Source organism: Bombus bifarius, unplaced genomic scaffold (genome assembly GCF_011952205.1).
Source record: "Bombus bifarius isolate JDL3187 unplaced genomic scaffold, Bbif_JDL3187 scf7180000008206, whole genome shotgun sequence".
Classification (NCBI taxonomy): Eukaryota; Metazoa; Arthropoda; class Insecta; order Hymenoptera; family Apidae; genus Bombus; species Bombus bifarius.
Window position 1 is genome coordinate 607,609 of NW_022884510.1, and position 22,937 is coordinate 630,545.

Sequence of the window (22,937 nt, forward strand, 5' to 3'; positions counted from 1 at the left end):
TAATTATAATGAATAATATATATATATATTTGCGAAAGTGTAATGTAAGATATTCATAAGTAACAAACAATACTCAAAACAAATATAAGTTTTTTTATAAAAACAGGATTTATATATATAAATCTATGATTATGTGTACTCATTTTTGCATCATCCCATAAGTAAGCAAATATTCTGACAAAGTATTAAACAGAGGTACTTTGTTTCCCATAATTTTTCATTACATATGTGTCAATCAATTTCTATTAAAATATCAGATAGAGGTTTTCGCTGAAGGTCAGGCACTGTAGCATCCTTTGCTGGATAACCAACTGGCAGTAGTACAACAAGCCTTTCATTAGGAGGACGTCCAAGAAGGTTGCGGATGGCAGGTCCACAGTTTAAAGGAGTAGAAGTCAGAGTTACCAAACCTGCGTACTAGTTTTAAAGTTCATATATTATTAATTCATATTATTCATAGGTATACAGTATAAGAGATTATAGTATTATAACAATATTACCTGTATAGCAGTGATGAGAATACCACAAGCAATAGACGTGCTCATTTCATTATAGTAATGAATTTTCTTATTTCCATTTGGTAAAATTCCATAAATTTGCTTAAACACAAATATTAAATAAGGAGCGGTAGTCAGGTATTCTTTAATCCAATTTGTTCTTAATGGAAGTAAATCAGTTGTCCATTTTACTCCCATTCTTTTTTTATAGTTTATTTCTTCTTCGCTTTCAACGATAAGACGTATTTGTTCTTTCACCTTCTGATTTGATACCGCTACGAATGTCCATGGTTCTGTATGTGCACCACTAGGCGTAGTGCCTAAAACCGATTCAGATGTATAAAAGTTTTGTGAATGTAACAACATGATATTGTACCTGCAGCTTTTATTATCTCATGTATGACTTCTTTTGGTACAGGGTCAGGACTGAAAAATCTTATACTTCTCCTAGCAGCTACTATTTTATAAAACTCAGAAGCTCGACAGAGTATCTCTTCTTCAGAGGGTCTCTTATATACATAAGGGATATGTTTTAAATTTGTTGTTAGTACAGGTTCATCGCTATTTTCTAGTGTTTCCTGATTAATGTCTAGAATATCATAACTTTTTATTTTATTAAAAAAATACATGACTAATCAGTAATTATTACATTATTACATTCATTACATAAAAATACAAATGAATTTCACAGTTTAAATAGCATACTTTTTTATAATTATTATTTTAAAAATTTAAAACCTGGTAGTAATAATATTATAGTATTATTACCTTCTAACTGCTCCATGGTATTATCCAAAATGTTAAAATTATGTCTTTTGTTTTGAATAAAAATAGTGCCCTTTTTTAACACTTCATAAGATAATGTCAAAAAAATGTAAAGTATGATACTAATCAGTATATGGTACCAGTATTTCGTCCAAAATGGTAAAAGTTCAATAAACATTTTGAATAAAAATTTTACATTTATTTCAAGAACTAAAAGATTGAGTATACTGCTCAACGGTTTCAATTACAATATATTGAAGGCTAACAACGTAGCAATATATATATATATATATATATAAAGATATTGCGTTGAAACGAGTGAAGAGATACGTGTGACCTACAATAACTAAGTTATCGCTTTTAAACCGACTATGTACTCCACTACTCATGATACAAAGTAGATTTAATTAACAATTAATTTTTCGTCTATCATTTACTATACAACGAAGTATTCAAGTATTTGTGTCTTAAAAAAGAATACATATTATGCTTAGTAAGTTTCTAATTTTCCAAGTGTAACGAAGAGTAACTATAATTCTTACTATATACGATTAGCGATTATTTAACAAATTTTAAAATTGTCTTTTGCACCTTCTATCGTCTAGAGAAAAAAAAAGTATTATCTACTGAGGCATCTAATTACATCTTTAAGCAATACATGGAAACGATTTAATTATTCAGCGTAAAAGAGACTCAGGCTATTTAAAAAATAAATCCATCGAGACGCTGGCTTAGACAATGACTTTTATTGACATCCTACTATTGTTAAAGACTTGTTATTATAAATAAAGTCACTGTTTACTTTTAATAATTCTTATTCATTTCGATCAACATCGTGGTACATCGTTTCGCCTCCATGTTTTATTACGTTTCGTAAACTTCTTGCTAAGGGTTGTATATCGAGTAAAATATTCACATTTTCCTTCTTTCAATTTTAATCCTATTATTTTAATCCTATTAGTCCAGTAAACAGATGACTGGAAATTTTTGACCTTTAAGTATAATACAGACAGGATATTTTTTGAAGTAATTTTATTATTATATATGAATAGAAAGACGAGAAATCATAGTTATGAATTTTATTCAAAAACTATCATTGTAGTTTTATTCTAAATATATGAAAATTATAAGATTACGGACAAACTGAAAAATTACAAATATAAAATTACAAAAATTGTATAGGGACAAAAAATTATACAATTATAAAACCATGAAGAAATCATGTTATATACATTATAAAACTTTTGAAATTATATCCATTATCGTTAGAACTATTGAATTACTTTAATATATACTTAAATATATTATACATACATAATTAGAATTAAATAATTAGAATATGATGAATATATGGCGAATAAGAAAATAAATAAATATATGTAATCATATTTTTTTCAATAAAAATATCAATATTTAAAAAAACGCATCTTTTTAAAATTGTAATCAATCTTCTACCATTTTATGTATGTAGTTCTAATGTTAATGAATTAACATATTATTCCTGTTCGAAACATTAGAGTATCCTGCATGAGAACTTAAGAAATGCATTCCTTTATTACATTCATATGTAATTCGGTGCAAAAATGTCCCTATCATTGCTAGAGAAGGATAAAAAAAAAACGGTTTATTAATGAAAATTGATCGGCATGCCTTCTCCGCTGGAATCGATAAGATCATTTGATAATCACAGAAACATAAGTTATACTGCTTGTTTTCTATAGAGAAGCAATTTTAAAATTCAATGTATTGTTGATCAATCCCCCATCAAAATTGTCTTCCCGTTTAATTTAGAATTAAATATGTTTTTCTCATCCTCTTGAACATTAAAAAAATGTTGATAACATTAGTTACCCAGTTTAATACTAATTAAGTTAAACTAACATAAAAATCAAACTAGTATTATTCGTTTCCTACAAAATATCGTGGATTTATTACTTATTTTCAAAAGACTTGTATCTTTGAATTTACATATCAGGTTATTCCCTTTCTCAATTACAATGGTTACAAAAAGTATTTGCACAGCATTTATTTATTATTGTAACATTTACGTATTAATTAATCAGGCCTATGGATATTAAATTTCGTATGATTAATAGTATGCAAGTACTTTCATATGACTACAAAAAGTGATACTCTGCAAATGAAATGTGAAACCTATTAAAAAAGCACTTCATATGATCCTCTAAACTTAACAATTGTGTATTTTGTATTCTATTGCTTACTATCAAGAGATAAAAAATGAGATAAGAAATTTTAAATCCTTCAAAACATAGTTTACTCTAGTATTTCTTTTCAACTATCAAGCAACACAAAAGTTAAAAAATCAATAATGAACTTATCATATTTTTCTATTCTCTCGTGGTTTGCATTTAATATCGCACACGGTCGGTAATCTGTCGACAGTACTGACGCACCAACCGAAACCAGTTCAGTGTTGTATATTGCGCGTTGTGGATGCGCAGTATATTGAAACGTGCGTGCTTCGTTGTCCGTCAACACGGACGCGAGAAAGTTGTGGCAATCATGTAAAAACACGGTGTCAATGCGTCATTTCTCGGACCGATTCATTTATTCTTCGTGACAATCAGGACGATCGGTATTGTAACGCAATACAGAAAAACGATTCCATCTTGACGGTCGTAAGTACATTAGAGAGAGAGAGAAAGATCTTGTGTCACGCGTAGATATAGACCACGTACGTTTTTGCGACGAACCAGAAGATCATCGACCCGTATCGTTTCGCGAAATGTGTTCTCGCTAAAGAAGATCGAGAGTTGTATCGTGAGTGACATCGAAATTTTATCGAGCAACAGGGACATGGAGAACGCCATGCAGCCGCCACCGCCACCCCCACCCTCGGAAATTCTTGAGAATACCAGCACAGAGCACACGGTCACCCACGTCTTGACATTTGGTACGTAACATTTTTATTTTTTCTTATGTCTCAACACGGTGCCGTATAATCATAATCTCACCTATCTTTCAGTTTTGATAACGTGCAATTGATTACTAATTGTTGATAACGTTCTTACGACGTACTCGTCTGCGTCGACTAACTTCCTCTGATGTCACTTGACGTAAATATATTTAAAGAAACGTTGTGCTTTTTACTACCATAGGAATGATAGTCTTTCATATTTTTGGGGATTGTATGGTAGTTTAAAAAGTGGTTTATTCGAAATTTTTATCTGTTTTAAATGTCAGTTAGATAATCTGTAGAAAATATTGAATGAAATTTGTAGTTGAAAGTATCAGGTTTGAAGTTACTTGTCATGTTATAGTTTATTGTTCGATACAAAGTATATTTTCTTATTTACAAAATATGAAGCATTTGTTGATCTCTCATAAATATTAATTATTTAATATTTGGTTCCTGTGTATTTAGACTGATAAAGTTAATAACAAGAAGGTAAAAAAATGCATATATATGACAGATTTGAATTTTCTTTGAAAATTATGATACGAGGGATTTCTTTTGTCTGTATTAAGCCTCAGTTAGTCAGTGTACAGAAAGAATTGAATTGAATTTATAATCAAAAGTGTGAAGTTTAAAACTACTTGTCGTATAACAGTATGTTGTTCGATACAAAAAGATTGTCTGATTTGAAGAATATGAGAGATATAAAGTTAATTACAAAAAGATCAAAGTATGCATTCGGATGAACTATAATTTCTTTCTACAAAACAAAGTAACATTAGATAATTTGATCTAAAGTGTTTTATGGTTAGTTTAAAGTTGCCATTATACATGTAGCTTATCCTTGCCTTTCCCGTCTCATTTTTTTTGTTTCTTTAAATAATGTGTAAACCGTACCATATAGACTTAATGTTATTCGAAGGTTCTAAGAATACTACACCGGTCCTGAAATTTGTGATATTAACACACTGGCCATCATTCTCTCTTCTTTCTGAGAATAAAGGAAGCATTTGGATGCAAGATTCCCAAAGAACAGAAATGACACATATACATATGTGAACTTCTAAATTTAGTGGCTTGCCAGCCAGAAGGTGGTAGCCTTTTAAGCGAGCAATATTGGATGTTCTTTGTTGGTTGATGAAACAGAACAATGTGGTCGTGGTAGTGAAATGTTTATTGGCCTTTGTTGACATATATGGTAGATTTTAAAATAAACCTGTTGACCTTTCTTAATTAGTTTTCTGCAATGCATATTACACTTTATTATATAACTAATTAAATTGGACAATCCGTATTAGTTGTAGGTTGCTTTCTATTTGTATCGATTAACAGTAACTCCTAAACAAAAAGTAGTTTCTGACCATTTTTTATATAAAATAAGCACATTACCTACTCTGAACTTTTCAAACGAAATTTTTTGAAAATGATTAAGAAACAGGTATGATTCTTTATATTTTATTTTTTTTCTTTTAAATTTTTCATGAAAGAATATACATATAAATTTACACAAATTAGTGAAACATTTCTCCGTCGTTACGAAATAATATCTTAATCTTTTAATACGATTTTTTCCAAGAGAATTAGACAGATTTAAACGAAGCCAGGAAGAAATTACATAGCCAAATAATTCATGCAAAGTAAATTTGAAGAAAACACCACGCAATGATGTTGCATCATAGTCATATTCACAGTAGTTCAAGGTCATCGTATCTACACGCTCAATACAATAAAAGATATTTCGTAAGAGCAATTTTAATCAAAAACTAAAATCTTATCTACTTTACGAGAATTTGTTAATTAAGTTATCCATACAAAATATATTTAATTAAGTTTCATTTAGTTTTATCCGCTTTTCGTGATAAAGTAACAATATAAAAGTACCAATCATACGGATGTATTTAATAATAAGTTAATACATAAAAGGAAGTTATGCTTGTGTCTAGATTTCAATAGATGTATACACAACATAATTTTATCGATCGAATAGACGTTTTGTTTATCGACGATCGATATTTATCTTTGGATGCAGGTCGGGCATTTAAACTGCACGGCAATTTGTGTCAATTATATTCTTACATATTACGAGCTATACGTTTATCTGTTTATTAATATAATCATAAATATTACACAGTTGGACTTGAGCGGTATGTTTCCTAACGATATAATATAGTATATACATATCATGAATCATAAATGTCGTGTTCCTTGAAGGCGCATGCCTCTACCATGATGTTTCCAACTCTTTTTAGTATATTCCTCAACCATGCTCCTTCCTTATCTTGGTTATACGAAAACCAACATTATCTAGCCGCTTAAACAACCGCGTGGCAGGGATAGACGCGTCGTGGTGGGGATACGATATTTACGATTCATGGCGTATAATTTTCTCCTCGATACGCGAAATTTCGACCAAGTCGCATTTTCACATGTAAAATTCTGGTACGATCGCGACGCAAATGGAACGTTGATCGATAAAAATATTACTGCAATAAACAGCCTGTCGACGATTTGAGCAATAAATTACTAAGAGAAACTGGTAATAAAGTCAATAGGCGATCCTCCTTCTCTAACCTTACTTTTCCAAGAAACTTTATAACAAAATAGAATATTTAACCCTTTTTTTTTCTAGCATTCGTATAAAATAAGTATTTGTTGAATTAAAATTCACTTAAATGTAATCTCTTGTTTTCTATACTCTGAAAACAAGAACATATTCTCACATTATCCATACGAGTGACTTCAATTTACGTGGCATATGTGCAAGGGTTAAAAATCTGAATCTCTAGTTTATTTTTCATTATTTCTCTGCGTACGAGACGAATCGAATAATTCGATTTCGTTGAAATGGAGAAATAAGATTAACTGGTATTACGCAACTGTGCAAGGAACCGGGTTCGGTTGATCCGTTACTGGGCGGATCTCGGTGTTTTCCAAATCAGCTGTTAGTCGCCGGTGAAGGGTGACTCGCGGGTCTCGTAGTGGGAGGCCCGCCAGTCGGCTTTCGGACTTGAGCCGGTGCGTATGGTGTTTTGTTTACCGCGGATTACGATCCGTCGTATCTACGTGTACGTAGTCTACGTAACCTCGTGTACGTCAAATATCGTTTTTCCATCGTACTTGTAACATATCGGTGAAGTGAAAGTGAAACGAGATATATCGACTGGAAGCTTTTTGAAAAGCAAAATCATATTCGTATTACACGCTTACGACCTCTACGCTGTATAGTAGTTACACTATCAGTTGTTGGTTCGCGCGATCGACTGCGTGGTGTAAAACGTCAAGAGGTCTGCGTGTTACATGATTGCGGGGCCGCGTATCGAACGTGACACGCGAAAAGACACGCTGCGCCAAGTACAACGTTCCTTTTTACGTCGTACGATACATTGGCCAGACAGGCAGCAGTCGCCTCGTGAAACCATATGCTCTTGTGGTGCTAGGTACCCGGGTACTGCACCTAGTGGAAACTTCCATGTATCGATGAAGGGGAACACTGTGACGTGCCTTGGAAGCGCAGTAAATATTTAAAAATAAATACCAACGCGAAGCCCCGTGTGCCCTGTATACACGGGCGAGGCTCGCGAGTGTCACGGTGTGTGAGTGTGTGTAGTGTGTCTATCGAAAACATTGGAGCAGCGGAACACGTGGCAGCAGTGGTCACGGCTAATCAATTTATCCACTTTTCCACACGGTGTCTCTTCCCGAGTCAACGTTACGTTCGAGCAGATCGCGCAGATATTCGCGAAGGTGGCCAAGGCCGAGGCCTGCTCTCCGTACAAGGTACGCGACTTAAAGTGTGTCAGTAGGATAACGACGGCCGATCCGTTTCGTTCGGCCTGACACTTTTGCCTGACTCGACTCTTAGGAATTGGAACACGACTGCATAACTAGAGAAAGGGATTGCGCCATGGTCGGTCGGAACTTTTTCGAATACACGGTAGTTAACCGCGTTAACTGGCCGGAATTTTTTTTTTATCTTGCTTCGCTTCACGTTGTAACTTATGGTTCACCGATGACCCGTATCAAAATATTTCGTATAATGTATTGCATGGATCGTTGGTGACCCGTGAGGTACTTGATCATAACGTCAATCGGCGTGTTAATTATTATTTATATCGTAATACTTTGTATACTATATAACGCGTGAATATAATGCGAATACCGAATCGCAAAGTACTTCCTCGTATCGTCTGTCAGTATATTAATCGTGGTGTATTGCTATATTTTATACGTTAGGGATTTTTCTTTAAAATAATAATCTTTTCGATTTTGTAATCGATTTTGTAATATCATGGAATACAGATTATTTGATAAACGTCACGAATATGCTGCGTGGGTTATGTGGCCCACGCTGGAACTTTCGTTCAAGCCATTTGATATTTCGTCTATAAAAAGAAACAGTATCGCGAAATATTTGCTGGATCCTCTTGCACGATAATTTACCAGTTAATAGTATTAGTAAGTCGACAAATTGCAGGTTGCAGACTATGAACTTTCCCTCTATAAGATGTTGTCATTTTTCATCGAATAGAATAATCGAATAATTTATAGTATGCAAAGTTTATTTGGAAAAGATTTGTATTTTTTATCATCAAATTCGTTACTGCTGTTAATAATTCGTTATAATAATAATTTTTGCAACTATTACGAAACATAGTTTATTTATGTCACGTTTAGATGACAACTTAGAAAATTGATATAGCACCGAATCTATCGACTGTCCATCGCTATCTTCACAAATTCTTAGAACTGATTTCTTGCGGTAAACCTTTCGTGCTACGTATCTATTTAAAATAAACAAATGTTTAAGTATCCGTATATCACTCATGTTTAGCGGCTGTTCAGAAGTCGACAACTGGCTATTGGACGAGACCATTGGTCGATTATCGAGCAAGATATATCTCTAGGAAACCCCGAATATCTCTTTGACTCTTTAAGATATCGATACTATACTCGTTTGTTTATTTCGCATCAAGATAGTATTTTCATCGTAATTTACGACGGCATTTATATTAAAATACTGCTACAAACCAAGTATGCTTAAATAAGGTTAGGATTTCTAAATGGACCTCCAAGGTGCTATAAAATATAGTATTAACGCTCAGAAATACAAAGAGGAAGTTTCATTATAGCACGTGGTAACGATCCTTTTGTTCTCGGACTCGTTCGTATCGTTGTTTTTCAATTCGTTCACCGTTACAATGAATTTCCCTGAGATATTATCCGATCTCCTTAAAGAATCAAAATTGTTATTAAATCTGAATTTTTTTAGAATCATAGTTACTTTTCGCTACCAGTGTATGTCTTTATCCGTTAATGAACAAATTTCAATACAACATCGCGTTTCTCTCGATAACTACTTCGATAATATCTCGATTCGTAGCCACGTGGCGAAATTACTTTAGTATACGATTTTCGCGCCTCGTTGCGAAGAAACGCTACTTTCGGTCGGATTTGACATGCCTTGCCCCCTCCCTTTGCTCATTGGCGAATCGTGTTGCGTCATCGGGAGAGCGAGGGGAGGTTATGGCGATGACGATGACGGTAGGAAGAGAAAAAAAAATGAAAGAAGAGAAGAAGTTGTACCGAGTGGCGAAAATTGAGTCGACGTACACCGGTTTTCAGCGGATACGACGGTACATCCGAGCGCGTAAGCAGGTTAGTTACCGATTGTTTGGCCGTGGTATCCGACTACGCGAATAATACGGTTACGGTTAACCCAATACTCGCGTGATACACTGTTCAATCGAGCAATGGCAGTTATATTAATACGTTGTTACAGGGTGTCTGGTTCGAACAGGGAACACGTGATACGTGTATCGGGGTCACTGGTTCGGGTTAGGTTTAAACTTTGCGTGTAATTAGCGCACGCTGTGTATAGTACTTCATAATGATCACCGATAGGAAGCTTGTTTTTGACGCTCGCTCTGACCAGTAGTTTTCAACGTTTGCTAAGAAATATCGCTATGTACAAATGGTTCGCGTATGTATTTGAACATTTCTAGAAATGCTTTACGAGTACAGTTATGTAAGTTATACGAAATATCTTGAAGTTTCATTAGCGTTGGTAACGAGACGCGATTACTTGCCGCCGTTCTATCGGTAAGATTTCCAACGAACCTGAGAATTTATACAGGGTGGTTGGTAGCTGGTGGTACAAGCGGAAAGGGGGTGATTCTACGCGAAAAAAGAAGTCGAAAATATAGAATAAAAATTTTTTTGTTAATTTTTTATTTTTTTAATTTTTCCATCGGAACAACGATCTACAGTGAGATCCGTTATAACGAGACGCGATAAAAAGTGCACGCGTGCCGAGCGAAAATTCAAAGTCGATTTTCTCGAAAACAAAGCCTCGAACGAAAAATTTTTATTCCGCATTTTCGACTGCTTTTTTCGCGTAGATTCACCCCCTTTCCCCTTGTACCACCAGTTACCAACCACCCTGTATAGACGTAACAAGGCATTTATTGTAAATATAAATCTGGGTAAAAGAAAGTTTCGCATAAAGTAACGTGTTCGTAAAAATTTTTCGTTGGAAGTGTAGGTGTTTCGTAAATAAATATTGCCGAATTACTGCATGTGAACGTATCTTTTTTATATCTTTCGTTAATGTTTTCTTGACAATTCTGTTTGTTCAAGCGTATTTATTTGATGTTTAGTAGGAGACCACCATTTGATCAATGATATCTTTATTGCGTCAATTTTTTTATTAGATGATTATATAAAATTGTATGGCATAACCTATATATATATATATACACACGCACACATACAGATTCACCCCCCCCCCTCCTTCCCGCACAAAAATGCTTTGCCCAGTCGCGTCAGTAGATGTAAACACAATTGGTCACGTGTAACTTCAGCTATTAGTTAGTAGTGAATTACGATGCTCACGGATGGCTTTCTATCATTATGTAGAAAATATTTAACACGTTCACGCCGGCGTTGCCATGTGTGTTTCTCGCCGCAGGGGCCACGCTCGTATTCATGTTTATAATAACTTTATAATATCGAATTTGTATGCTTTTGCTATCGAATTTTTGTTTTCTAAGTTATGTTTATAACATCGAGATGAAACAAGATAAATCCTACTTTTTTGTTTTTAATTAATATACGTTAAATTTCCATTACTTAAATTTTCAACTGTTTTGGCAGTTTTTCCTAGTTACCAAACGAACGTTACGTTTTTGGTGGTACGCGCCGTCTGATGGGACGTCGAAGCGTGAGTCACCGGTGGTACGCGCCGGCGTGAACGTGTCAATCTGACCTGATAAACCTAATACCTGTTTTGCAATATCTTAGCATTGGGAATAGACTTTGTCTTCCCTACCCGTTTCGCCCAGGTATGTTTACTTATTTTTCGCGATTCGAGCCTGTTGCACAGAGTATGATATCACGCGTAGCAAGCCTTGTTTTTAATAAACAGTATATACTTTAAATTTACTGAAACTTTGCCTCAAAATGTTTGAGATAAACGATTGTTATTACCTGGATAATAATTTCTATTTAAGAAATTTCATTCGAGAGAGAAAACTCGGAAAGATTAAATCACGTTTAACTAGCGTGTCAAGGTAGAGCAAAAGATAGGATGACACGTGAATTTCGAGGAATATGTATTTTGCGGTGTGATGTAACCGGCGTCGATGATAAGTGAGATACGACATTTCTTTCTAGTCATTATTTTATGATAGTTTCACGTTTGAGAATCGATGTTACAACCCTGAGCTTTTATTACGCTATCTCGAAAAGTATCGTTAAAAATCGTAGAATACGTAACATCGACGATTCGATTGTGAATTTTTATTAATTTATGAGAAATCTAGAGATATACACGTGCGATGCAAATACCTTTACTTACTTTACCGTCGCGAATGTAGCCAATATTTATCAGTACGAATGTGGACGCTACAAGAGGCTATGAGTAATGGCAATAGGATGATCGAGATGATGGTGACGACGAATTCAGGTTCGATAACGAATCCACGATCCGCGGGAGGACAAGTATCAACGTACTACTCGATTCGGATAGCTCAATCGACAATTTGTCCAACGACTCTAACACTCTAACTCTCTTAATCCAAAAGAGGCTTATATATTCCTGTTTCCGCTTCTCGGGTTAATCTTTGCCTTTAAGGAGAGCCATATAATCATTTCATACCTCTGTCAGGTACATGCCCCTCGCGTGACCGTGGCTACGTCTAGTGACCCGCTATGTCACTTCGAGCCCAAACCCATCGTCGTAAAGTCAGATTGGAACATTAAGACTATTTGTTATTTCTATTGCTTAAGGGCGGCTGTAGTAAAAGTCTGGACTAGTGTGTTGGGGGTTTTCCCAACATTACGGACGGGAAATCCCGCTGTCGTTTCATCTCCGACATATATTTCGTTCTATAAAATTTTGTTAATGCAATAACGATATTGAAAGATACGGTATACGATGAAATAGAATGCTCGCAACTTGAACATTTTTACAAGAAGAAACTGAATAGTAGTGAAATTAGAGTTTTCACAATTAGTGATTGGAAAAATTTAATTCCAACTCTTATATCGTACTAAACTTTCTTGAATCCATTAGTGTAATAAGTAGTTCACTACACGTATGAAATACGGTTTAATAAGACAATGAAACAGCTACGAACGAAATTATGATTAACAGACAGTGTTATTAGGTTCTCGATGGTAGATTGAATCGTGATTTTACACGGTTAAGCAATGTATCCAGCGAGAAATTTCATTTTAATTGTAGCAATGTAATAGCTGTTAATAAAACGGTAATTTAAGTAAATTACGCGGAATCATTATCAGGAAATGTGAACGATGTTTCGAAGTTGAGTCTGTCATTCTGCTTGTCTCGTTAAATCCGGCTTTTGATAGATGAACACTAGAGTTTTCATATCGCAGGAAACTGCAGAAATCTTACATACTGTGATAGCACTAATGACCATTAGCATCAATCATTGGAATAAAAAGTTAAAATGTTATTTGTTAATATCGGTAGTTCTACAGGGTGGTTGGTAGCTGGTGGTACAAGCGGAAAGGGGGTGATTCTACGCGAGAAAAGAAGTCGAAAATACGGAATAAAAATTTTTCGTTCGAGGCTTTGTTTTCGAGAAAATCGACTTTGAATTTTCGCTCGGTACGCGTGCATTGTATCACGTCTCGTTATAACGGATCTCACTGTAGATCGTTGTCTCGATGGAAAAATTAAAAAAAAAATTTTTTTTAATTTTTATTCTATATTTTCGATTTCTTTTTCGCGTAGAATCACCCCCTTTCACCTTGTACCACCAACTACCAACCACCCTGTATATTAAGGACATTCCATAGCAATAATTCTAGATATTTACTTTATAATATTGATACGATCACGTCAGACGTGAATTTCTTATTTTATCGTTAGCAGTAGTTTTATTTGCGTGTTAAAAGTTTTCATGGCAACAATTCTATATTTTTCGATATTTCGTTCTACGTATTTTTCTTTTAATATTATAGCATCAAATATCGTCAGTGTTATCGTCGATACGATAAATATTTGAAAAATGCGCGAGTAGATATATGTTGCGAATACGTTCTTCATCGTAGCATTCGTGTTCCTTCTATTCAGCTAAATAACTGTTTCTTCGTACGTTTGGTATTGTCTCAGGTAGTTCAAATCGGATACTCGGTACAATGGCTAGGTACGGAATTACCCAGATTTGTATTGACGCGTTTATTGCCTTGGGGGTAGTTTATTTTATTTATTTCTTTATTACTTTGCTAAGCAAGGGAAAGGTACAACGTTGGTGCTGGGTTTATAGAAAGTATTACCGAAAATACTGCCGAGAATAAGCCATGACAGATTTTAGTTAAAAGCGCTTTACATGTGTATGTCTTTCCTTACACGGCAATATGTGGGACTTTTATTGTGCAGCTTCTAACTTTATTATACTATACTTTTGGTTGTCCGGTCGACCCTTGGTATATTAAGTTTTGAAAATATTTAAATCTGTACACTCAGGTAGTTTTCTTATCGTAAATTAGGAATTAAGATAATTTAAGCCTGCGTTAAACAATTCTATGACTCGGCACTTTGACGAACAAGAATTACTGTTTCTCGATAATTAAGTATTTCTTAACACGTGTTCTCCTTAGACTTGATTTTTATTTCGCTTTCAAACTTTCAGTTCTTGTACGTCGTACAGATTGTAAATATCTACGTATTTTAATCACCGTTCTGCAATTTGCCGTTCTAACGAATGTTAAAGTATAAATGAATTTTATGCTACCAAACTATCTTCCACGGTTAAATTAGTATTTCAAGATTACTTTCTCTTACGCTTGCTTTCAACATCTTGCTACAATTTCACTTCGAAGAAAATCTACTAGTCATTGATCAAAAGCCATCTTACTATTCTTTCTTGTATAACAAACCGTTTTTCTCTCTTGCGATCTTAAACCTTCCTTTCAATGTCAATCTCGCTTTCGAACTTTCGATTCGTAACACGGGACGCGTCGATCGATCGGTCGTGTCTCATCGATTAAACGTACGATTACGATAACGATGACCGTATTACATCCGTGCATCCGGATGTCGAGCGTTCGATTTCTCACTGGGGTATCCGGTCGTTTCTGGCTGATACCGAAGGATCTCCGAGAAAACGCTATCGATCAATTCTTACCTTACGTTGAACGGACGACACGTGAAAAACACGATAGGTTGATACGAGTTTCGATGTCGAGCAAAGGGAAACTTCCTTCTCCAAACGTATGAAACGATCGACTTTTTGGCAATGTTGCGTTAATCATAGGGGTACGATTAAAATGAGAATCGTTTAGGTAAACGGGAACGCGTTATTAGTAAGCTGTGAATATTCGTGCAAATTCTTTTTCTTAGAGATAGAGATAAAGGAATTGGAACTCGAATAAAAGGGGATAGCGATATGTACTTTGTTTCCGATGTTTTACATATTTTTCCATCTTTTCGCATTTTTGCATATTGACGGTTTTCGTAACTGTATAAATATCTAATTATTAGCGAGTATCTCGGAGAAATTTAAATGTATGAAGTATTCGAAATAAAGTATACGTTGTGATATCTGGCTAGTTGTTAGTATTAAATAGAGAAGAAAAATTGAGTGTACTGCTATATAGAAATCGATACGAGGGAAAATTAGATATGTATATTATTAGCATCGAAAAGGGAGAGGATATTAAATGTAAAAATAAAAATTTATCCAATAATTAAAAATCCAACGAATGATAATTTAGCATACGTATGAAAATATGAAGAAATTATAGTTTGATATATTTGAGATAATGCTTGTTTTTTTTATAGATAGACTCGTCTTCTCGTTCGTGGATAATTAGAATAGAATTAGCGATAATTTTGACAGGATTTAGCTTAGCGCGTTAAGGAAGTACATTTTTATTTTTTCCAGTTACGCGTCGTTTTCGCGATTGATCAACGATATATCATATCGTGCCTCGCACTTCGACCTTTGCGGCAAGCTATTCAGCACGAATTTCGGTATATTCGATAAGCGCGAAATCGTAGCGACACTCGGTATGACGCATTGAAAATAATTTTATCTTAAATAAAGCGCATTATTCGCCGACCTGGTGCAATCTAGTCGCGTGTCTATCTCGACCATCACTCGTGCGTTGTATATAGAATTGATCCGAAGATGGATTGTTCCGTTGGAATTCGATTATTCTTACGAGAGCTTCTTCCACGAGAAAAAATACTTGGAAATAAAAAGAAAAGTAGCTATTCTTTCGACAAAGATTATTCGTCGTACGTAGCATAGTATATATATATATATAAATTTTTTTACAAATAAAATTTGTTATTGCAAACTCGTATACTTTTTCGTCTAACGTTGTTTTCATAAAAATGCACTCTGACCGTTTCTCCTCGGTGAAATTGTTTAATAAAAATTAAAGGAAAAGGTCGCTGCAAGTAAAATTTGTAAGAAAAGGAAACAGTTACCTACTTACCTGAAGGCTTTTATTTTATTTTATTTCTTTATGAGGGGCCGTTAGTGCAAAATCCTGCTTCGTCGCAGACGATCCTAGGATTTCGATCTTAAAATTCGAATTGTCACCTTGCTTAAAGATGAAACAATGTAGTAATCTGCTTCTATACCTGGGACCCTGAACCCTCGTTAAACTATCCATCTTCGGTATTCTGCGGTAGCAATTTGTCACGGGTAAAGGATAATAGGCAAACAAAGTTGTAACTGTACTTCATTTACCTCGCAGGTATACCTACCCGCAATAGAATCATAGGCAACGACTGAACCTCTTGGGGCGCATATGACTCAGTCTTCGACAGACAGCAGACCGAGCAGGTTGTTCGAGCAGTCTCTCCTCGCATCTAGGAATCGTTGGAACTTTGCTTCCAAGTTCGTTTAGAAGGAGAAGGCATTCGAGTTTGTACGTTCATTCGAGGAGAGAAGAAGGATAAAGATTCGAACTTTCGTTCGATCAGCGACGCATAGTATTACGCTGAAGAGAATCTACGATTCAGTGGCAAGAAGAATCTGGACAAGAAGAAATCCATCGAAGCGGATCATGCAACGACTTCTTTGCTGACCCGTTCCTGGTTCTGTGTTCTCGTGTTTGCTTCGTGCAGTGACCGCGCGTGCAGTACGAGTGTAAAATTGTGCCAAGTTGTGTGAAAAAGTGTGAAAAGTTATGTCAGGAACTTGTGATTCATCGATGAACGTCATGAAGAACCCGGTGCACGAAAGTGGATTTTTCGAGGACGGAAGCGACATAGAGATGATCGTCGAGGAGACGATTGATGTCGGAGAGGAGGTTATCATCGAGCATTGCACGGAGACCTGTTACGGGTTGAGCGAAGTCATTGACGATCTCGACGACAGTGACTTGGATGAGCCGGTTCCTGACGATCACGAGGACAAATCGAACAAAGGTAAGTCGTGGTTTTTTTTCCAAAGAAAAGTATATTCGCTATATTTATCGATGGTTTTATCTATTTGATCTGATGTACGATTGATCGTGTATAAAGAGAATAGAGTAAGAAATGACAGTCAACGTATCGACAAGAGATCAGAGTATCGGTCGTTATTATATTCTAAAAAAGATTCTTTACGTTGAAATCGAATATTTTTTGAGCGTATCTTTTAACGTAGTTTGACTAAGATAAATGGAATAACACCATCGAAATATAGGACAATTTTTTACGCTAGAATTATCAATGTTTCGTGCGTTTCTTTTAACGTAGTATTATAAAAATAAATGGATACACCGATACAGACAACGAAAGAGGTTCGATTTAATTCAACTCACGAGTTCCTCATTATTATCTAAGATAAAAATTTGAAAGTTGCTCTATGCTTGTAGCGTTTCGAAGCGTAAGAAATACAGGGTGGTTGGTAGCTGGTGGTACAAGCGGAAAGGGGGTGATACTACGCGAAAAAAGACGTCGAAAATATAGAATAAAAATTTGTTTGTTAATCTTTTTTTTTAAATTTTTCCATCGGGACAACGATCTACAGTGAGATCCGTTATAACGAGATGCGATACAATGCACGCGTGCCGAGCGAAAATTCAAAGTCGATTTTCTCGAAAACAAAGCCTCGAACGAAAAATTTTTATTCCGTATTTTCGCGTAGAATCGCCCCCTTTCCGTTTATACCACCACCCTGTATATCTTCGAATTCTGTATTGTAAAGAAGAAATCAAATTTTTTCTAATACGGCTAGATGACTTTATACGGTCAGCGTGGCGTATAATCGTGTTTCGATCTCAGCGAACGTTTATACACAGTCACGCAGTTGTCGATAATTTGCTTGCTGCGACATTTAGGTAATCCAGCTTCTTGTTATTCGAGAAACGTCGACGCAAACTTTCGCTCTCTTTTCTCATCCCCGTAGCGGTTCGTTGAATTAAGTAAAGCTATAAACGCGTACCCTTGCTGCGATAAACGCATGACCGCGGAAGAAATAACGCTACCCAAGAAGCAAGTCTATTCTTGGTCAGAAATGTTAGCAAAACGATCGTCGGTCTGTGCTATTCTTATCACTTACGAGTATTATTAACGACTCGCGAAGCGATCTTCGAAATTATCCGCGAACGAATCTCCTAAAGATCGAAAATCGTTCCATCGATAGGCTCATTCGCGTCCGAAAGGCTGTCTTTCTTTACTCTGATAACGATTCTGGTAAATAAACTCAGCGTATGGTGTTCGCATTAGGTAGACCCAATTAGTCGCTAGACCGATGGTGTACAGTTGGTGGAATCGATGTACGACGAGGTCGTACGATTTGCCAAGCGTTAAAGTCTCTGAGCTTTCGGTGCTTGAAATAGTAATTTCGGAAATGTAACATAAAATGTTTGTATATCGTGATCGTAAAGCGAGATAGTTGTTAGAAAAAGAATAAGGCGTTTTGTATTTTTCAATCGCTGTGATTATTTCGCGTTGATTAAACGAATCGAGACTCAATTATGCTAAATATCTCGGACGCAATTGCAGGAAAAAGTTGTTGTAATTACAGAGAAATGTAGAATAATTAGTTCGAAGCAAAACCTACGCTAAAATATAATATATTTTTACTTTGGAATAAAATAAACATTCTAACGCTGGTTTAAATTATTACAAATCGTATAATAGTTGTTTGTGTCGACTATCGATCGTTATAAAGAATAGAAAATAGAAAAAAAGAAAGTGGAATGTAATATATCTTAGTAAAATGAAATCATGTTATCGAGAAATGTTAATTTACAAATGACATTTACATCTCGAGATTCAAGAAGACGTTTCTACAAGACGCTATACAAGTGGCTGTATAAATCAGCGTTACCACTTAATATTTTAATTTACGGCCTCGTTAGATCGTTTTCTCGAACTGTACTTTTAGGTTGGGGCGAGTTCTGAATGTCCCGTTGAACGTGTCATAGAGCTTCGTTCCAAAGGTCGCGTTTTCGTGAGCATCGTGCTATCTCACAGAGACAGTGAGTCACGCTGTAAGCGTGTATAACGTCGCGTTTAACCCTCTTCTAGTACCTAGAAAGTAAAACGATCACGTGTGGGCACCGTTACGATTTTTACGAGTGTCTACTCGTAAAAGAGGAATTATCAATGATCCTCGATGATTCATCTTTTAGTCACTTACCTTTTGCTTCTCTTAATTTTAGACCATGTTTCGTTTATCCGTCTCTTCGCAATAGGAATTTTCCTTATTTATTTCTCTGTAACAGTAGGACGATAAGTATTAATTTTTTATTAGCAAAAACGCGACAGCGCGAAGATGAAAGAAATTGCCGAATTTGATCGCGGGCCAAACGCTTCTATTATTGCAACTGTTCAAAGACAGAATCCACTATATCGCGTAACGCTCGTTCCAACTGCGATCGTACTTGAAATTAGTTGCAACAAAGCTAACTGAGTGCACTCGAAACGCTATTATCCGAAATGTTATCTGATCGCGACGACGAAATAAAAAAACAACAACGATTCGTTGTTATTCGGATTTTTGTAAATCAATTTACAATCGAACATTCTACGATCGTGTCGACGCATATTCGCTCGATCAACTACATTCGTCTCTCAAATTATAGATCGTTATTTTATATAAAAGGAATTATAAATTTAATTGCCATAAATACTAATCGAGTCGAACAAGTTAACGATTTAATAGCGCGACAGAGTAAAAGTATAGTTACGCAAGAACGAGTTAAACGACGATCTTTCGTGAATTTTAAACGTACGTGAACGTTATATCGAAGATGAATATCTTAAGCTCTCTTAAACCTCTCGCGATACTCGAACACCTGTTACAACTCCTCAACACCATGTTCCAAGCATTCTGGAACGTCCGAAGGGCGTAGCAAAAATGCTTTGGTACAGTTGCACGCCGTAGACACCTCAAATTACCCCGTAAAGAATATTCCCAGCTAAAACCGGACCTCGAAAAAATACATACCCCTAAGCGAATTCAATACTCCGATTTCGAACAAGTTGACGAGACACACTTTTTAACGTACAGAATTTTCGAGATATCGAATACCTCGGAGAGTAAATATATGGCCAAGGAACGATATCATACCGCAACTGACGTGTACTTTTCCTTGACTGACGCGAGCAAAGATTTCAGATCGTTAGAAGTTTAACTCGTCGATTAAAATATATTTTCGAAAGAAATTTTGCGGTTATTTTATACAGAGTGGTTGGTAACTGGCGATACAAGCTGAAGAGGGGTGATTCTACGCGAAAAAAGAAGTCGAAAATATAGAATAAAAATTTTTCGTTCGACGCTTTGTTTTCGAGAAAATCGACTTTGAATTTTCGCTCGGTACGCGTGCACTTTATCACGTTTCGCTATAACGGATCTCACTGTAGATCTTTATCTCGATGGAAAAATTAAAAAAAAAATTAAAAAAAATTTTTTATTCTATATTTTCGACTTCTTTTTTCGCGTAGAATCACCCCCTTTGCGCTTGTATCACCAGTTACCAACCTCCCTGTATAAATATTTCTGGTAAAGTTTATTTACAAATTATGTGCACGCTAAATCGGCTAGATTTGAAATCAATTGAATCGTATTATGTTTAAGATTAGGTTTGGTTCGAAAATAAAGGAAATTACTAATTATACCATTGGCGTAAAAGAAGTTTCGGAAATAATTTCCTTATGGCTGAGAGAGTTCTATCGGATGGATGTGGGTGTTAGGCTTGGGTGAAGTTTTGTTTTAAATTTAATTTTTCTTCGGGTCGAAAGTAACCTATTTCGGCGCAATAAAGAACCTAAGAATAAACTTTCTTACGGTGAGAAAAGTCAAGATGGTGCCTTTAGTATCTTAGTCGAGTGAACCGATTAGAAGGCGATGGTGCAATTTATCCTGCTTGTCACCCTCTCGTAATTGCAAGCTCGGGAGCAGAGCTCTATTCTTTGAGATATACTCGTATAGCTTGGGATACTCGTGGGACCGTGGTTCCAACGCAATAACAATAATTGAGTCTTCGAATTATCGGGTCGCTCGGAACGTTCCTAGCGAAATTTGAGAAAAATTTCGAGCCAATGTATTTTTATAAAATTTTCATAGAATCGAGTAATCTTTGCAAATATTACGTTTGTTGTTGAATTTTGCCCACTCGTTGACAAAATCGTTGTCGTTGTTTCATTGTTTAGTTAAAGTTCGATAATCTTCTTCCCATGTAACCGACTATGGTCGTTTAATTATTAATTGGCAGATTAAAATCGACGCATCTCTCTCTTAGTCTTACAAACACGGTTTCTCACCAACCAGAAAAGCTAATATTCGTTGCGAAAGATTCGTGGCTAAAAGCGAAGAGCGAAACGCACAGTGAACTTCTATCCCGACCGCTCGAAGAAATTCGACGGCAGACACTCTTAACCGCATGATGCGGTTTTCCGCCCTATCTCGTCCATGTGTGTACCTTCATGTTCCGTTTTTTCTTTTTCTCCCTTCGCCTCGTTCGTGTTTCTTTTTCCTCTGTCGTTTTGCCTTCTTTTTCTCGCGGTTTGCACGCGTACACACTGGACATCGATCCGGATAACGCGTGACCGGCGCACGTACTTACACACTTTCTCATCCGCATTCTTCCCCGAACGGTTTTGCTCCGGTGAAAGAGACGACGAGAGAGAAGGCGATGCGTGCAATTGGGTCCAGCTTGCGGGTCAGTCGCGGCTGCATCGTGTTCTCGAAGGACACCCATGCAGCGACTGACATCCGTACGCGTCGATGACTAGGTCTTGGACTTTTATCCGCAACTGTGACATTCAAGATACAAAAATCCGTTCAAACGTACGAAGAATAATATCCTTTGTAACACTTAATGGGTGATATTTGATAGGATTTTTATGCAATTATGAGAATTTAAAGATACGGAATATAGTACTCTGTGTAATATCTGATAGATCGCGTTTAATATGATTTTCATGGTTTAAACGACGATTTAAAAGTGAAATTTAAAAATACAAAATACGTCAAACTGAAACTTGGTTATACACAATATGTTAGCGTTGTTCGCGATCTTTCGAGGCTTCCGCGGCAACGTTGAGGGTCGCGCTATAGGATAACGTTAGGTCATCGTCGGTGATTCGTCCGATATCGTTGAATACGAAAGAAAATCGAACTGTTCACATTCCACGGTTTAATCTGGTTTGATACGTGCGCGTTTCGTACTATTTACCTACTTGAATCTGGAATATTCGATTCTGATAACTTTGAAAAGTAGACGCATCATGGTGTAAAGTTCGAAAGATCGTACTTTGGCATTTGATTATAGATTCAAAAAGCAGCCACGATGACACGGGTTTTATTTGTGGTCAGTTGTGAAACGTTTCGCTTTGAAAGTGTTCCGTTTCTCGCGTAATCGAGGGGCTCCTTCGTTACGTTCTTCGCTATGAATTCCAAAGTTACGTTGCTGGAAACAGAGGTTCTGCAGATCCGAGGAAATTTACATCGGAAACGGAAAACCAAGCTTTTCTTCTTCTCTGTTTAATCTCGCGTTAACTTACGAATGATCGAAGAGTATTTGTTGATTATGACGATAAAAAAAGCTTCGAACTGTTTCGTATAATGTTTCGTTAACGAGATAGCAAATCGTAGAAATTGCTTTGAGAACTTTAGTTCTAGTTTTCTGGTATTAATTGCGTTGCAATTGATAATTATTATGGCATTTAAAGAACCTTGTTCTTCATCTATCTACGAAATAAACAAAAATTTTATACGAATACGCTTGTCGGCATCTATATATTTATCACAGTTATCTCTTTTAGAAAATTTCTTAAT

General features: G+C 35.8%; 2 protein-coding genes across 4 annotated transcripts in view; one reads left to right on the forward strand and one right to left on the reverse strand.

Annotated features, from left to right (window-relative positions):
- Positions 1-158: 158 nt before the first annotated feature.
- LOC117210494 (iodotyrosine deiodinase 1) lies at positions 159-1,507 on the reverse strand. The gene is made up of 4 exons (XM_033453576.1): positions 1,266-1,507; positions 874-1,086; positions 501-817; positions 159-417 (listed from the first exon to the last, which is right to left on the reverse strand). The coding sequence occupies exons 1-4, from the start codon at positions 1,438-1,440 to the stop codon at positions 232-234; spliced, it is 891 nt and encodes a 296-aa protein (XP_033309467.1). The 5' UTR covers positions 1,441-1,507; the 3' UTR covers positions 159-231.
- A 2,179-nt stretch (positions 1,508-3,686) lies between these two features.
- The window catches only part of LOC117210486 (ribosomal protein S6 kinase alpha-5-like), a 56,248-nt gene continuing 36,997 nt past the window's right edge, over positions 3,687-22,937 (forward strand). The window contains exons 1-2 of one of the 3 annotated variants that reach the window (XM_033453556.1): positions 3,687-4,176; positions 16,417-17,092. In XM_033453556.1, the coding sequence (XP_033309447.1) occupies positions 16,852-17,092 (241 nt within the window). In that variant the 5' untranslated portion in view covers positions 3,687-4,176; positions 16,417-16,851. Of the gene's footprint in view, positions 4,177-5,668; positions 7,957-16,416; positions 17,093-22,937 lie in introns of those variants that run through there. The other 2 variants (XM_033453555.1, XM_033453557.1) reach the window with 2 other exon arrangements.

Coding starts and splice junctions, on each gene's coding strand:
- LOC117210494 (XM_033453576.1), bottom strand. CDS start 1,440: ATGTTTATTGAACTTTTACCATTTTGGACGAAATACTGGTACCATATA. Junction 1,087..1,265: donor TACCATGGAGCAGTTAGAAG/GTAATAATACTA, acceptor ATGATATTCTAG/ACATTAATCAGGAAACACTA. Junction 818..873: donor TGAGATAATAAAAGCTGCAG/GTACAATATCAT, acceptor AATCGGTTTTAG/GCACTACGCCTAGTGGTGCA.